At 37.3% G+C, this 18,414-nt stretch overlaps 2 protein-coding genes across 2 annotated transcripts; both read left to right on the forward strand.

Moving 5' to 3' along the window:
* The first annotated feature begins 619 nt into the window (after nucleotides 1-619).
* LOC139153498 (olfactory receptor 14A16-like) lies at nucleotides 620-1,534 on the forward strand. The gene has a single exon (XM_070727506.1). The coding sequence runs from the start codon at nucleotides 620-622 to the stop codon at nucleotides 1,532-1,534; it is 915 nt and encodes a 304-aa protein (XP_070583607.1).
* Nucleotides 1,535-14,039: 12,505 nt separating this feature from the next.
* Nucleotides 14,040-14,951, forward strand: LOC139154367 (olfactory receptor 14A2-like). The gene has a single exon (XM_070728876.1). It carries the CDS (start codon nucleotides 14,040-14,042, stop codon nucleotides 14,949-14,951), a length of 912 nt encoding a protein of 303 aa, XP_070584977.1.
* The last annotated feature ends 3,463 nt before the right edge of the window (nucleotides 14,952-18,414 follow it).

Here is an 18,414-nt window from a genome sequence, read left to right on the forward strand (position 1 = left end):
TAAGAGAATTTAAAGAAATGATTATATAATATATGCTTTCCTAACAACATAAAATGTTATATGTTGCAGACAAAAGGGCATTTTTTTTGCCCCAGAAATTTGGACTCAAATTTAAAATATTATGAATCAAAACAATGAGAATCTATTTATGTGGGGGACAGAATTTTATATGAATCTGAAGCAACAAAACTAAGGGCTATTTAAAGAGACTCTCAAAGTTGGGGTGGGGGGTTTCCCAAAAAGGCAATTGGGGATTGTTTTTTCCTTGAGAAAAAAAAAGAAAATGTATTGCTTCTCATCCAAGAAACTTCATAAGTTTTGATGGTGGAAAAAATGGAAGGATAGGTACTGACAGTAGAGATTGGATAATATGGGATTGAAGGATAGGTTCTGATAGGATAGTGGGGAAGTGTGAGTGAGTCAGGTGTATACTGTATTATACAGTACTTCCTTATGCAATTAAGGAGTTTCTGTCTTCAAGCTTCAGTGTAATAATTGCAGATTTTCTAGCGTTTGTATCAAGTCCTTTAGGAGATCAAAACACCATGCATGGAATAGGTCCATGCCTTTCCTTTAATATGCTTCGCTGTGCTTTCTTGCAGGGTATCATATGTTAATCATGGAGAATCAAACTACTGTGCCTTATTTTCTGCTCCTGGAATTTTCAAAAAATCGGCCACTGCAGCTTCTACATTTCTTCTTATTTTTCATATTATACCTGGCAACAGCAACAGCAAATCTTCTTATCATCTCTGCAATAGCTTTTGACCATCAACTGCACAGCCCCATGTATTTTTTTCTAATGAATTTGGCTTTGGAAAACTTGGGCATTGTATCAGTCATTGTCCCCAAATCCATGATAAATTCTCTCATGGATACCAGGCAAATTTCTTACTTTGGTTGTGTTGCTCAAATCTTTCTCTTTGTCTCCTTTGAAGCTTTTGAATTGTGCCTCCTGACAGTCATGGCATATGATCGGTATGTTGCCATTTGCCGCCCACTGCACTATGAGATGGTGATGAATTGGAAAGCCTGCACCAAAATAGTGATTCTGGTGGGAGTTACAGGTATACTCTATGGAGTGCTGCACACCACTGGCACTTTTTACATCCCTTTATGTTCTAATGTTATCAACCAGTTTTACTGTGAAATTCCACAACTACTAAATCTATCCTGTTTTGGTTTCAATCTACTTGAAATTGGATTGCTTGGAGTTAGTATAAGTGCAGGATTTGGTTGTTCTATTTTTATTATCTGCTCCTATGCCATGATCTTTAAGGCAGTGCTGAGAATCCCTTCTACGAAAGGAAGGCAGAAGACCTTTTCCACTTGTCTTCCACACCTGATAATCTTTTGTATTCTTTTGGTAACTTCATGCCTGGCCTACCTGAAACCGCCCTCTAACACCCCATCTTACTTAGATTTAGTATTCACTGTCCTATATTCCTTACTTCCACCCCTGTTTAATCCAATTATCTATAGCCTGAGAAATAAGAATATCATACTTATCCTAGCTAAACTGTGGAGATTCTGACATTTTGTTCACTCATGATTTTTATTTGATTCTCTTGCATTAAACTTTTTATGTTTTTTTCCTTCAGTTTTCTCAGGAAAGAAAAGCAATTACAAAGGGAAATACAGTTAAGGTAGAGATAGATATCCTCTCAGACCAATGCTATCACTTGAAAAGGTGCCAAAATATAATTCAATATCCTGAATCACAGCCTTGACCTCTTGGCAGCCCCTCAAATATTAGCTCATATTTAATTGCTTGTCCACTAAGACTTCCAAGATCCCTCTCTTAGTTACTGCTATTAAACCTGGTTTCACCTAGTCTATATGTGTACTTTTGGTTTTTCTTGCCTAAATGTATGGCTTTACTTTTCTCTACATTGAATTTCAATAATCTGTCAAGATGACTGAAAACAGCTGGGAGATGGGTAATTTCATTTACTGATGAAATATATAAACTTTGGATAGGCTCAGTTTATAATGTGAGGTGGGTGTGTAGATTTACCTAAGCTTCCTTTTGTAAACTTATTATTGTGACTCATTTTAGTTCCTGTGTAGCTGTTATTAAAATTTCTGTAGAACTTTAAGTTCTACTTTTATTTGTGGAGAATCTATTCCATTTAAGCACCTGTTATTTGGGATCTCGGGTCCTGAAGTAATTGCTATCTCTAAAATTTCCCAATACAAAATGGGATCTAAGATGTGAATGCACTTTTATTAAAACAAGAAAGAAATGTATAAAATTGACTTGATCTTTTTGGAATAATCAGTTGGAGTGCACTATTCCTTTGAATTGGTGAAGGACTGTCTTAAAGACTGGTATTAATTCCTTTTGACCATAAATGTTGAGATATTCATGAGCTGGAAGAGTCAGTGGTAACATGGTCAGCCAATAAATTAGCATAGTAACTCAGTCAGCCAATGTGAGTTAACTGCTGATGAATCTGTGTAGAAGAAACTGTAAGCTTAAGGTTGGGTGTGGTTTCAGTCTTCATTATGTCCCTGTTCGTTATGTCTTGATGAGGTCTTTCCTCTGAACTTGCTGTAATGAAGTTAATTCTCTGCAATTGAATGAAGAGAAAAACTCAATGCATGATACTGTAAAATGTTTGTTATGAACATAAATAAGTTATTTAATTCAGCTAAAAGCAGTCAACTGTATGGGCTTCTGGTTTATTTTTCAACAGAGAAAATTTCCAATAATAAAGCAAATTTATTTTACAGAAAACAAGGAGTGGCAAACAGTTGGTCTAAGCAATGAGTAATGCCCCATTTGGGGAGGGAGTGATGCTGTCTCCTTTGAAGAAGACAATGTTATAGCATTTTCTTATGAGGCAATCCCTGGAACCAACTTTGTTAGGCGAATTTGCTGATAACCAACATTCTGTTTTAGAGAAGGCTGATAAATGCATAGATGGTGTTAGTTTCAGAAGACATTGGATGAAGCAGATTATCTAGATCCTTTTTAGTTAGGTTTAAGGCCAGGTGATATCAAAGGGAAAGGTTAAAATAATATATCTTGTTATGTCTAGTTACTCTTTTTGGATTGAAGCAATTTCCAAATTTCCAATTTGACATCTTTGTCCCTCATGTTATAGATTAATGGATTTATTAGTGAAGACATGGCAATATATAGCATACGTGGTCTAGACTGGATGAAGAATTTAGAGGTAGTATAGATGAGCCAAGATTCTATTGCCAAGGAATACAGAAACAACAGTGAGGTGAGGGGAAAACCCCTTTCTCTCTCTTAACTGAGTATTCTAGCATAGAGGAAAAGATCATTTAGATTTTTCAAAAATAATAATTTTGGGATATGAATTTGGGCTTGCTGCCTAATTTAAGAGAGAACTATCATTGTATCAAACTGATGCTATACACTCAACATGAAATGCCAGCTTTGTGAATCTTCTCTCTAAATGTTAGAACTGGATATACCAATTCTATTTTGACAATCTCTGCTTGTATTTGACACTACATTCTCAAGCTGATCAAACAAACCAAAGAAGAAAGGCCAACTTCATGTTCACACTGTTTATAATAAAAATGACTGATCTTTATGATATCATCTAAATTTTGTCTGTTAAAGGAAAAACCAATTAATGTGCCTTCCCCTAAAATCAAGAGCATAAGATATGTCAGAAATGTACTTACTTTTTACACTTAATATTTAAAATGTGTTAATCTAATGTCTTCCTACAGGATAATTATGAGATTGGGTGAATTAACTCATTGAAAATTTCTGAAACTGACTTCCAGAATGAAGCAATTATTTCCAATAGGCACTCTCCCCTTACATGTGACCTAGGATAACATTTCAGGATCCAATCTGGATTGATCATCAGAACCAGAGGTTTTGTCTTCCCAGCTTTCTGACTTATAATTGAGTTCATCCTTAGGCAACTTCTCTTTAGAAGAGCATGTGCTTTGTGGTGTTCTCTTTGTGGTATTTATATGATGCCTATATTTTTTTGTGAGTTTCTAGATGTTGATCAGGGTGTTGATGGATGGCTATTAAATCATTGCCTTTTTTAATCCCCCCCCCCTCTTTCTACTGTTTTTAATATTTCCAGCAGCACCTCTTTCTTGATATTTACTTATGGGCAATTTAAAACAAAACTTCAAATGAGCATTTGAAATAAGCATCTCAAGTATTTTAAATCTTTACTTATAGCTATAAGTACAGTAGTTTGTTTGTTTATTTATTTATTTATTCATTTGTCCTATACACAAATACATAGGAAGAAAAATAGACATATAGTAATATATATAAGGGTAAAGTGAACTTAGAGGAGAGGATATATGAAAGAAAGAATATATATATGATAAGTGAGAGAAATGAAAGACAATTGGACAGGGGACGAAAGGCACACCAGTGCACTTATGTACGTCCCTTACTGGCCTCTTAGGAACCTGGAGAGGTCAATCGTGGAGAATCTAAGGGAGAAATGTTGGGGGTTAGGGGTTGACACAATTGAGTCCGGTAATGAGTTCCACGCTTCGATAACTCGATTGTTGAAATCATATTTTTTACAGTCAAGTTTGGAGTGGTTCGTATTAAGTTTGAATCTGTTGCGTGCTCTTGTGTTGTTGCGGTAGAAGCTGAAGTAGTCATTGACCAGTAGGACGTTGCAGCATATGATCTTTTGGGCAATACTCAAATCGTGTTTTAGGCACCATAGTTCTAGGCTTTCTAGGCCCAGGACACCAATGTATGACAACAATTGAGCCCAATATTCTCTTCAATTATATTTCATCTTACTACAGAAGATAGAATAATGTTTTGTCAAAGATAGCACTTATCTTCTTTATAATGTCTTGGTGGGAAACCTTTATATTAATGACTTTCAAAAATATATTTTAAAATTGTTCAGCATTTGAAAATTTGAATTGCCTAATGAAATCAAAGTGAAATAAATTATACAATAGAAACTATTCAAAGAAATTAGGGCTTATTTAAGAGCAAACTAAATAATTGGAATTTGAACTGTTCTTGTGTCTAGTTGTCTTGGCGTGCAGTGCTCTATAGCGTTGTTTTGAGGGTAGAAGTTGGAACAATTTATGTCCAAGATGTGAGGGGTCAGTAAATATTTTCAGGGCCCTCTTTTTGACTTTTGCAGTACTCAGGTCTTCAATGGAAATCAGATTGGTAGTTTTAAATTATTGGGACAATAAACTTACATTTATTTTATGTTTAGATAGTAATATTAATCCAAGACATAATCAACTCAGCAACATTTAGCATATTACATTACAGGTTTTGTGGTGGTCTTCATTCCAGAATTTTGAAAAAACTGCAGGTTTCTGGTATTCTAACTGAATTTCTTTCTTCTAAAATTTTAATTATACTGTTTACACACATTTGGACTACAGTATAACTAAATTATGAATGACTGACTTTAGTAAAAGTTCTCCTTGGTGCAATGTAGAATATTCTTATATACCACCTTTATTTAATTGACTTCAGAGAAAAATATAATGGATAGCATTTTGCATTAGAAGAAAACACACTATTTTACAGTTTCATAGATATATATTACACAAAAGGAGGATGAGTGTCACACTCCTAGGGATAATTAAATAATATACTGCCCATCTCATAGATTGAAGTGAGCCTGGGAAGTTTACAATGTAATAATAAATAGACATATAAAAACAATTATATAATAACATATTAAAATTATGAAAGATTAAATACAAACTAAAAGACCAGAGATGTGGAGTGAAGCAGCAGTGGTACATTCTTTGTCACTGAACTAACTATCTGCAGCACTAGAAATATGAAGGTCCAAGGGCATGACTGCTCCTCTTCCAAAAGTAACATTGACTATACAACCAAAGAGAAAGAAGAATCATTATAATAAAATTTCTCCAAATCTGAAGCATAAAAACATATAACAACCCTGTTCCCAACTCTTCAACAAGCATGATGAATATTCTCCCAAACTGTATCTTAGACCGAGGCCAGACTGAAATAGGTACTGGTAAATGACTTTCTCCAAAAAATCTCTGCCCATGTCCTGTCCCAGACCAAATATACATGGGAAGCTTTATTGGCAATTGGTGAATTAAGGAATCAAGTGGCAAAATAAGTGTGAACACCTAAATACCACAAGGAAATGTCCTGAAGTTTGTCTTTTAAGAGTTCCAACTCTAAAAAGAAGACACAAGAGTACTTAAAATGAACTCTGAGGATGAAACATTACAAAGGCTACTTTAGTTGGTATAGGCTGCCAAACCAGATATGGCCCAAACCAGATGGTCTCCTCCCCGTACGTGGAGGGGATGCAGTCTGGGTACCAGAAATGGCTCAGAAATGGCATGACTGAAAGATTTCTGGTGAAATTCTCCAGTTTTTTGCTTCCACACATGAATACATGGAAGTAAACATATTGGCGAAAATAGCTGAAATCTCACAAGATTTGGCTTGCAATGCATGCACAAAAGCCAAATCTTGCATGGGATGTATGTGCTCATGCCAGGAGCATGTGTTCCCACCACCTGCTGAGGACCAGCTGGATAGCAAGGTAAGTGGCTGCCTACCAATGGTCCAAACCAAAGCCAAAATGATTCACTGACAGATCTGTAAAAATTATCCTGTGCAAATAAAAAAAAATTGCTGTGTGATAAGTAGTCAAAAATGAGAAGGATAGATATTGTGAGATTTCTAAATAAAAACTCAAAGCATCTTAAAACCACATCCCAATGTATCCTTCTCATTTTTGACTACTTATCACACACCAATTTTCATATCCCAATACATACATACATACATACATACATACATACATACATACATACATACATACATACGCATATATGCAGGTCTTTAGGTATTTGGGTCTTTTCCCATGTAAGATTGATAGTATCTTGGTGACGTTCGGACGGGTTCTGGTATATTTGGCTTTTGTCAAACAAAGAGTGGTCAAAACTGTCATCTTTCTATAAATATTGAGGGAGTATGGGGTGTTGGCTTACTTTCTGTAAGTGGGTTGGTTGGATGTATTGTAACATCTTGATTTGTTGATGCGTTAACATCTTGAGTAATTGATGGAGTTGATGTTTTCAGATTAGTCAGCTGTTTTGTAATGTATGTCTTTTGTAATGTAACAACAGCCAAACCTCCTACAACTGAACCCATCCCATTGGGTTTACCACCCCTGGTGATCACAGAAAAGGAAGTACAAGATCTATTTCACAGACAGAAGCCTGGAAAAGTTCCAGGCCCAGACAAGGTAACTTCTTCTTGCTTAAAAGTCTGTGCTGACCAATTGACACCCGTCTTTACCAAAATCTTCAACAAATCACTAGAGATGTGCCATGTTCCTTCCTGCTTCAGATGCTCTACTATCATCCCAGTGTCAAAGAAGCCCTTCATCAAGGAACTGAATGACTACAGACCAGTTGCTCTAACCTTTGAAATGCTAGTGATATCCATCTTGAAAACCATCATGTATCCACTTAGACACCTGGCAATTTGCACATCGAGAAAATAAATCAACAGATGATGCTGTTAATATGGCTCTGCACTATACCCTACAACATCTTGAATCTCCAGAGATCTACGCTAGGATCCTCTTTATAGACTTTAGTTCAGCATTGAACACCATGATATCAGACATTCTTCTAACTAAACTAAATTAGCTAGAGGTACCTTAACACACTTCAATAATGGGTTGCAGTTGGTATGGCTGGCGTCAGTGCTCCGGTAGTGAAAATGCAGATGTGCATGCATCTCCATGCCCCCGACACGTGGATGCACATAAACATGTGAGGTTTGGCTTCTGTGTACTCTCACCACTTCTCTCTATATACCATCTCAAACGATCCATCTTTTAAACTGCTGAAGTTTGCAGATGATACAACAGTGATCAGACCCATTCAAGACAACGATGAAATCACATATAGATGGGAGGTTGAACAACTAGCCTCATGGTGCAACCAGAACAATCTGGAACTGAACACATTCAAAACCATAGAAATGGTGATAGACTTTAGGACAAACCCTCCCATCCTACCACCTCTTACAATACTAGACAACAAAAGTATAAACAGGAGAAACTTTCAAATTTCTTGGTTCTATCATACTTCCAGACCTAAAATGGTCACCTAACCTCAAAAATGTCATAAAAAAACAGACAGACCTATGCAACTACAGGCCAATCAGTCTGACTTCTATTCCTGGAAAAATACTGGAAAAAATAATAAAAAAACAGCTTAGTCACTACCTAGAAACAAACAAGATACAAATAACAGCCAACATCATAACTAAATCAGTAGACCAACACAACAGTGTAGACCTAATATATTTGGACTTCAGTAAAGCTTTTGATAAAGTAGATCATAATCTCGTAATCCACAAATTAGAAAAAAATGGGGTAGATTATAAAACATGTAAATGGATAAACAGTTGGCTGACCAACCACACCCAATGAGTTGTCTTCAATGGTTCCAAATCCATATGGAAGGAGATAGGCAACGGGGTACCACAGAGTTCAGTCCTGGCCCCTGTGCTCTTCAATATTTTCATTAGATGAGGGAATAGAGGGAGGACTAATTAAATTTGCAGGTGACACCAAGTTGGTGGGGTAGCCAATACCCTAGAGGATGGGCTCAAAATACTTAGATTGATTAACACTGTGGGCCCAAACTAACAAAATGATGTTCAACATCGAGAAACGTAAAGTCCTTCACCTGTGAAAGAGTCACTACTCTTTCACAGTCTCAGAGTCTTGGTGGATAACCAACTAAATATGAGCCAGCAACAGGGGGATATACTCCAAGGTAAGGGAGGTATTAATACCGCTCTGTGATGCCCCGGTCAGACCACACCTGGAGTATTACATTCAGTTCTGGTCACCACACTTCAAAAGAGAAAGGTACAGAAAAGAGCAAGCAAAATGATAAGGGGACTAGAAACCAAGACATATGAAGAGAGATTGCTGGAACTGGGCATGGATGATCTAGTGAAAGAAGGGCCAGGGAGGTGGACATGATAGCAATATACTGGTACCTGAGCGGTCACCACAGAAAGGAGGGGGTCACTCTATTTTCCAGGACACCAGTAGGCCTGACAAGGAACAATGGATGGAAGCTGACCAAGGAGAGATTCAACCTGGAAATAAGGAAGAACTTCCTGATGGTCAGAGCGATCAACCAATGGGACAGCCTAAGGGTACAGGTTGTGAACACCCCAACTCTCTACATATTCAAGAGTAGATTGGACTACCATCTGGCTGGGGAGGTGTAGGATTCCTGCTTCAGCAGGGGGTTGGACTTGATGACTTGCAGAGTCTCTTTCAACTCTAATAAATAAATAAATTTCATAATTCATAGGCCTTTAGCTGGAGGTGCGAGTGACAGCTGGACTGATGCCTGAAACAGCCTTCAATCCAAAAATAGACCAGATGTTTGTTGGGAGCTCGTAGAGGAAAGGGCAGTTACAAGAAATTGCCAGATGACAGCTGAGGCTCTTTTAATGAATTTCTTTTTATTTATTTATTTATTATTTAGATTTGTATGCTGCCCCTCTCCGAAGACTTTTAAAGCAAAGTCACGTGTCCTGGATTAGGGGGAACCTAAGATGGAGGGTGATATTTATACTGTTTTCACACTCAGCCCCAGTTGTCTAAAGGATAAGGTCAATCCATCCTTGGAGGCTAGCTCCATCAACTATGGAGAATAAAGGTGTTGTGGGGTTGGTGGCATGATTTAGTTTGTCAGGATTCTGTCTATAGGTGAGGAACAATGGAGAAATCTGCTTGGAAGACAAAATAAAAACAGAAATCTGCCTGTGTAAAATAGTATTCCAGGTGTTGAAATCTGTTATAATGTCATAAAAGCCTTCTCGCTTAATCCCCATTGAGCAGGGAAAATAATAGCTGCTAATTGTTAATTTTGTTAAAAATCAAACAGCTCATTATAATGTTTGTTAATTTTGTTTCTATGGTCTAGAGGGAAACTATAGAGTCATATAAATATAAAGTAAGCTTATTAACAAATATAAAGTCAAATTTCTCACTAGTGATATATCTTTTTCATGACTGAACAAGGGTAGCATTTATCAATTACAGGACCTATATTAAAGATTCTAAAAAGCAGACATCAAGGGAAACAATAATTTTGTCAAGAAAAAATGTAAGTGATTTCTGCATTGATTATTTTATAGAAAAGCATTTCTAGGCATCGGGGCAAATTGACTTTTATATCCATGACTAGGCTCTATATTAGATGCATTTCTCTCCCTCTCCCTCAATTGGGCGGGATTTAATAAAATGAAATTAGAACCCGGTGATTTGCTGTAATAGAAATGTTTTAGGGATAGAAGAGTAATAAAGAACATTCTTTTCAAAAATGTAAATGACACGAGGTAGGGTAAAATTATTATGAATCAGAATCAGTAACATTTCTACATACATTTGCACGTATGAGGGTTTTTTAAAAAACTGGTTAAATATTTGATTTACTTTTCACTAGAGAGTTGAAATTTTAATATTTTCTTATCATTGTAGAGCAAGCTTATATTATAGCTAAAAAGGTTGGATAAAAACCCTCTTCAGTATTATTTGGAGGGAACATTCAACTATGTCTTTTAGTTTAGCTTAAAAAGACAATGTTGAGTTATCTTCCTCTATTAAATTAGAGAAGTATATAACATGCATGAGAATATTTTTTTAAAAGCATATCTCCATGCCAACACTTATGAATGGTAGAATGATCCATTTAAAGACATAAAGTAGCATATGAGTGTGTTAATTATACTAAGAAATAAACTGAAAAAAGTATGGTGGTGATTAGGAATAAAAAAATGTTTCATAGAATGGAAAAAGTAACTGAGACTACAAAATGCAATTCCTTGCTCAGTGCACAGATACAAATTAAAGTACTTTTGAAAGATGGCTGCACATACTTTTTAAAAATATCCAATGAAAACAAAGCATTGTATTTTTCAATTATTTGACCCTCATCATCCTGCTTTTCCTTTAAAAAAACATTTCCTAACAGTGTTCCCTCTAATTTTTTGGGGGACTGGGCGGCACAAAAATAATAAATAAATAAATAAATAAATAAATAAATAAATAAATAAATAAATAAATGAATGAATGAATGAATGAATGAATGAATAAATAAATAAATAAATAAACTGTGTGTCTATAACAGTGAGCTCATAATAGGGCAACTCCATCAATATCAAAATGCCACTTAAATAGTTGAGCTACTTTCAAACTAGATTTTGATTTTCTTTCTCTCTTCCTTACTCCCATTCTTTTTCTTTTTATTTTCCTTCCTCTCTTTTTTCTATCTGTTTCTCTCTCTTCCTCTCTTCCTCTCTTTCTCCTTCCCTCTCACTATTTCCCTCTCGGCTTCTGGGCAGGTTTGGAAAACTCTGAGTTGATGATGATTTTTAAGTGAGCGATTGCTCACTGCTCAGCTTAGAGGGAACTATGTTTCCTAATATTTATTCTGGAGAAATGTTGACTAGAAAGTTTTGAATCCTATTCCTTTAATGACAACTACCTGTTGTCATGTGATGAGTGGATAGCTTTAGTCACATAGATCAAGTGTAGGGCACTAAACAAAAACAACATAAAGAAGAAGGGGAAGTGCTGGATGGATACTCTACTCCACTCAGATTCTTCACATGATACTTGGAAAGATTGAAGACAGATTGTGGGGAAAAGCCAAATTTATCTTGGGTAGACTTGCCATTTTCATTAGATAACTGGAGTTGACAGGATGCACTTATCACTGACTTACAAATTTACAACAGAAATTATTTTTAATTTATATTAGAAAAGTTATGGTTTTGAAACTCAAAAAACTGAATTTGAAATTGTGATATTGTGTTAATGATGAACAAGTTATTCTTAAGGTTTATAAAATATTAAAGTTGAACCAGAAAACTAATATGTTAAATACAGTATGATTTAATGGTTGAAAATCTTTGGTTATATTGTGGGAAAATAGGTGGCTGAAAGGGCTGAAATTTACTTCGAACTTCTATGGGGCAAGCCTAAGGGGAAATGGGGATAGAGGAAGGAAAATGAATTTTTATAAAGTATTATTGGTACTTAATCCCTGACAAATTGTCAAAGATGTAAAAAGGTGTCTCAAATGTTTATTGGAAATGCAATTGTAGAGAATGTATTTTTTATCATATGTAGAAAATCTGTGAGAAACCAAAGAAATACCAGAGGGAGATTCGTGTGCCAATTCAGAAAATCCTTAAAACAAATATACAGTTGAAACTGAAAATTTTCTTCGGGACTAACAGATAAGGATCTTGAACGAATAATTGGAACTTTGTTATTATATTTGTAGCTGGGGATGAGAAGGGAATAAAAGAAGACGGTTTTAGTGGGAAGAAGGGAAGATAGAGGGATAGAGAGGAGGCAGGATGTTTTTCTTGGGGCAAAGCCAAAAGGTAAGGATAGCAAGGGTGGCCTGGGAAAAATAAGGCCTGAGAGGATAGGAAAAGTGGCTTACAAGGAAAATAGAAAAAGAGGCCTGAGACGATAGGAAAAGAGACAAGGAGAAAATGGAGAAAGAAGCCTGGAGAAATGAACAAGATTTGGCAATGGGGAGGATAAGATAAGAAAGGCTTCTATGGGGCAAGCCTAGAGAGAAATGGGGATAGAGGAATGAAGGAAGAAGGAAGGAAGGAAGGAAGAAGGAAGGAAGGAAGGAAGGAAGGAAGGAAGGAAAACCAACCACTTGACTACCATGTCATCATATGACCTGCCTGTTGAGAAAAGATTGACTACCATTGCACTACAAACCATGGCAGGTAGAGGTGGCTGAGCAAGGGACCAATATGAACTGGCAGCAATACCAATAGGGCCTGGAGAACCCAGTCTCAAGAACCTGATTCCAGTGGTACTTACAGGGGTAGTACTACATATTTGTTGACTGCAGTGATAAATTTATATGTGAAAAAAGATGGAAAGATATATCAATTCCCACAATAAAAGAATGGATGGGAAAAGTGAGAGAACCAGAAGTCTCAAAGATGCTTTTTCAAAAAGCAACTGGATTATTTTGTCCTTGAAGAGGAAGAAGAAAATGTTTCACTTCTCATCCAAGATGAAACTGATAGAGATGGCAAAATTAACTGTCAAAATTAATCAAGAAAAGGAATGTTTGGTTTTACTTGTAGAGCAGTTATCCATAGTGGGTGGAGCTAATCTCCAAGAATGGGATGAACCTGTCCCTTCAGCCAATAAGGACTGAGTCTGATCTTTCTATAAAAGCATCCCTCTATTCCCCCTCTTCTGACTCAGTCCCCGGCTGAACAGGAGGCCCCTCTTCTGTTTGATCTGTACTTTGTGAGTTTTTATTCCAACTGGTCATTCTGTCTGACTGCTGGAATTTTCTGCACTCTTCTTCTAATAAACCACATTTCCAACAGTGGCTTTCTTCTGCTATTCTTCATCAACCACCTGTACTTGTGACAGAGATTGTAATGTCCCCTGCACCTGAACAGGTTCCCTATCACTGAGAGCGGCCCGGAGCCCGTCCCTTCACCCCAGCTTGAACGCCTCAACTAATTGCCCCAACTGACCACCCTGCCACCCCTAACCAGCATCCTTGTGATTCCGGGGGGCCTCACTGTCACTTATTGTGGCCTTTCACTTGGCCACTATTCTGCCAGGCCACTCTGATTTATAACTGATTTTGACAGCTGAGAGGCTTTGAAGGACTACTGGAGCTTTCAGGCTTGCATGGCCAGCTACTTCCCGCCTTATATGAAAGCAGCTGAGCTGTATTATGATCAACTGGAATGGACGAGGAGTGGGGGAAAGAAAAGGCTTTCTGGTTAGTTTTTTCATGAATTATTAACTGTAATATAGAGTGTTATGTTTGGAAATTGGCATTCTTCAATGTTACAGTTCTCTTTTAACTATCACATTTTTATTATTTTTTCCCTTCTGTCCCCAGCATATGCCAAGCAGTATCTGTTTCGATATAAAGCTATTTTCATTTCTGATTTCCTAAGATGTGGCATTTATCTTAATCATAGCTTAAAGATGGACAATCAAACAATCATCTCTTACTTTTTGCTTCTGCAATTATCCAAAGATCGGCGCCTGCAGCTTTTATATTTCTTCTTATTCTTCATATTATATCTGGCAATTACAACAGCAAATCTTCTCATCATCTCTGCAGTCGCTTTTGACCATCGACTACACAGCCCCATGTACTTGTTTCTGGTAAATTTGGCAGTACAGGATGTGGGCATTGTTTCAGCCATTGTCCCCAAATCCATGATAAATTCTCTCATGAACACCAGATACATCTCTTACTTTGATTGCTTTGCACAGGTGTTGATCTTTACCTGCTTTGAAGCTTCTGACTACTTCCTCCTGACAGCCATGGCATATGATCGATATGTTGCCATTTGCCATCCATTGCACTATGGGTTGATGATGAATCGGAAAGCCTGCATCAAAATAATGATTCTGGTGTGGGTGACAAGTTTTCTCTATGGTATGTGGCACACCATTGGTACTTTTTATATCCCTTTCTGTTCTAATGTTGTCAACCAATTTTTCTGTGAAATTCCACATTTGCTAAAACTGTCCTGCTTTGGGTTCAATCTAGTTGAAGTTGGATTTCTTGTGGCTAGTATAATAACTTTAGGATTAGGTTGTTTTATTTTTATCATTGTCTCCTACATTATGATCTTCAAAGCAGTTTTGAAAATCCCTTCTGTGAAAGGAAGGCAGAAGACCTTTTCCACGTGTCTTCCCCATCTTACAGTCATTTGTATGTTTTTTGTAACAGTGGGGATGGCATATCTGAAACCTCTCTTTAACAGTTCATCTTATTTAGATTTCACACTAACTGCCCTATATTCTTTACTTCCACCCCTGTGCAATCCAATCATCTATAGCATAAGAAATAAGAATATCAAATCTGTGTTATATAAATTATGGTGATGCTAATATTTTCCTTTGATAATTCTTTCTGTCCTGTTTTCCCTACAACGAATCTCTTAAGAAAGCAGCCTTCCATTAAGAAGAAAACCAAAATGGAAATTATCTCTCATGCATCCTCAGTGTCAAAAATATTTTAAGATAAAAAAAAGAAAAGCATTCATTGGAAGTTTGAATTATTGGAACTTGTTTTATACATTATACCAAGCCCTTTTGATTTAACATTGGAATATTGATTAAAACACATCTAAGGGTGAAATATCATGAATCTGCATTATAAAGATATACTAAGTGGTCTAGTTAGTTCATCGTCCAAACTAACTAGTCTTTCTAGATGCCTACATGGTTCTGATAACGGAGCAAGTCATTGGAAATTTGATCACTTTTAGAAGAATTGCAAAACTGTTTGTAGCCAAGATTTAAACTTAGTGTCAATTTTTTGAATGTTAAAAAAAAAAAACAGACCTCCATATTAGACTTCTTGCAGCAGTCTCCGGAGAGGGGTGGCATACAAATGCAATAAATAAATAAATAAATAAATAAATAAATGAATGAATGAATGAATGAATGAATGAATGAATGAATGAATGAATACATACATACATACATACATACATACATACATACATACATACATACGTACATAAATAAATACATAAATACATAAATAAATAAATAAATAAATAAATAAATAAATAAACAAACAAACAAACAAGCAAACAAACAAACTGTACGCTGTCCCTCTGCAGTACACATAGAACTAACCCTATATAGCCATCTATATTTGAAGGATATATGTCAGAAGTAGACAATTTGATCGGGTCAAATGGAAAACTAGGATTTTTGTGGAGGGTCATATTGCTCAAGCCGATACATATGAATCTTCTTGGGCTGGATGAGATGGGATAAAATTCAACAGCATTCAAATGAGCTCAAAGTTTATGTCTTGTGCCCATACAGTGATTTCAGGCTAATTTTCTGTTTAATTGCTCCACTGGCTCGGTCAGTTTTTCTGTTACAGTTGTTCGATTGTGCTGGGAATGCTGGCAGGTGAATGTTAGTCAGAATATCCATGCTGCTTACTATGCACTCTACGGTGAGTGTACTAATAGTAACTATGGGAGAAGTGGCAAATAAGTTGGAGGGTAGGGAAATTAATATATTGGCTGAGAGGCAGGCAGAATAATAATAATAGCAATAGAATTTAGAATTATATACCGCTTCATAGTACTATTACAGCCTTGTCTAAGCAGTTTACAGAATCAGCATAGGGCCTCCAACAATCTGGGTCCTCATTTTACCCACCTTGGCAGGATGGAAGGCTAAATCAACCTTGAGCAGTTAGCTAACGTCGCCTGCAGGGCTGCACTCTAACCTCTGTGCCAGTCATGGTACTGATGGACAATGGAAGGAATTGTAGGAGTCAAGGGTCAGGCTTATCATAGTGAATATAGGCCCCAAGTCATTATCATCAATGCACAGCTATCAAAACTTAGATGGCCTGAGGAAGCAAATATTTCTGCTTAATACCAAATTAAGGTATTAAGGGAATACCCTATTGAGGAATGGGTTTTGAATGAGAGTGGAATATATTACCAAGATATCCCACAGCACAAAGAGGTGAATTTTAATTAATGATTATGTGCCATCATTTCCAACATCTAGTGACCACATAGATTTTTCTCCAAGATAGACTGTCCTATATGTGTTATTTCAGGTTTCCTATTAGTGCACACATTGCCTTCCTGAGTTCAAATATCTTAACTGCTGATCACCCTGCATCAGTTTTGGATTTTTCTTCTACATCCTATTACATTTTACTTCTACTTTTTCCCAACATTATTGCCTTTTCCAGAACAGTTATTCACATAAAAAGTCCAAAGTAGAATAATTTGAGCATGGTCATTTGCATCTTGAGTAAGATGATATGTCAATAGTCCCTTTATTTGTTTCTTGTCTGCCCACAGAATTCTCAAAAACTTTCTCCAATAAAAAAATCAAAGGTGTTGATACAAAGCACAAAATTTGGAACTCCCATTGTTCTCAAAATCCCACAAGCAAGAAATCTGTGATGACAGTTAAGTTTGGCATGTCATTGATGTTTTAATTGCTGGGAAAGAAATGACATGAAATGAAATATTTATTTATTTATTTATTAGATTTGTATGCCGCCCCTCTCCGCAGACTCGGGGTGACTAACAACAGTAAAAAGACAATATAAACAAATCTAATATTAGAAGTAATTTTAAAAACCCCAATTTAAAGAACCAATCATACATACAGACATACCATGCATAAATTTTATAAGCCTAGAGGGAAGGGAATATCTCAATTCCCCCATGCCTGACTACAGAGGTGGGTTTTAAGAAGCTTACGAAAGGCAAGGAGGGTGGGGGCAACTCTGATATCCGGGGGGAGTTGGTTTCAGAGGGTCGGGGCCACCACAGAGAAGGCTCTTCCCCTGGGTCCCACCAAACGGCATTGTTTAGTCGACGGAACCTGGAGAAGGCCAACTATGTTGGACCTAACTGGTCGCTGGGATTCGTGCGGCAGTACACGGTTCCGAAGATATTCTGGTCTGATGCCATGAAGGGCTTTATAGGTCATAACCAACACTTTGAATTGTGACCGGAAACTGATTGGCAACCAATGCAGACTGCGGAGTGTTGGTGTGACATGGGCATATTTAGGAAAGCCCATGATAGCTCTCGCAGCTGCATTCTGCATGATCTGGAGTGTCCAAACATTTTTCAAAGGTAGCCCCATGTAGAGAGCGTTACAGTAGTTGAGCCTCGAGGTGATGAGGGCATGAGCGACTGTGAGCAGTGACTCCCGGTCCAAATAGGGCCGCAACTGGTGCACCAGGCAGACCTGGGAAAACGCCCCCCTTGCCACAGCTGAAAGATGTTTCTCTAATGTAAGCTGTGGATTGAGGAGGACACCCAAGTTGTGGACCCTCTCTGAGGGGGTTAATGATTCCCCTCCCAGGGTAATGAACGGACAGATGGAATTGTCATTGGGAGGCAAAACCAAACAGCCACTCCATCTTATCAGGGTTGAGTTTGAGTCTGTTGACACCCATCCAGACCCCAAAAGCCTCCAGACACCAGCACATCACTTCCACTGCTTCACTGACTGGGCAAGGGGTGGAGATGTAAAGCTGGGTATCATCTGCATGCTGATGATACCTCATCCCATGCCCTTGGATGATCTCACCCAGTGGTTTCATGTAGATATTAAATAGTAGGGGGGAGAGGACCAACCCCTGAGGTACCCCACAAGGGAGCGGCCTAGACATCGACCTTTGACCCCCCACTAACACCGACTGTGACTGAGTGGAGAGGTAGGAGGAGAACCACTGGAGAACAGTGCCTCTTACTCCCAACCCCTCCAGCCGGCACAGAATGATACCATGGTCGATGGCATCAAAAGCCGCTGAGAGGTCAAGAAGCACCAGAATAGAAGA

The sequence above is a fragment of the Erythrolamprus reginae genome, chromosome Z (assembly GCF_031021105.1).
Source record: "Erythrolamprus reginae isolate rEryReg1 chromosome Z, rEryReg1.hap1, whole genome shotgun sequence".
NCBI classification, from domain to species: Eukaryota; Metazoa; Chordata; class Lepidosauria; order Squamata; family Dipsadidae; genus Erythrolamprus; species Erythrolamprus reginae.

Bases quoted from the DNA above. Each gene is read 5' to 3' on its own strand.
- LOC139153498 (XM_070727506.1), top strand. From the start codon at position 620: ATGGAGAATCAAACTACTGTGCCTTATTTTCTGCTCCTGGAATTTTCA.
- LOC139154367 (XM_070728876.1), top strand. From the start codon at position 14,040: ATGGACAATCAAACAATCATCTCTTACTTTTTGCTTCTGCAATTATCC.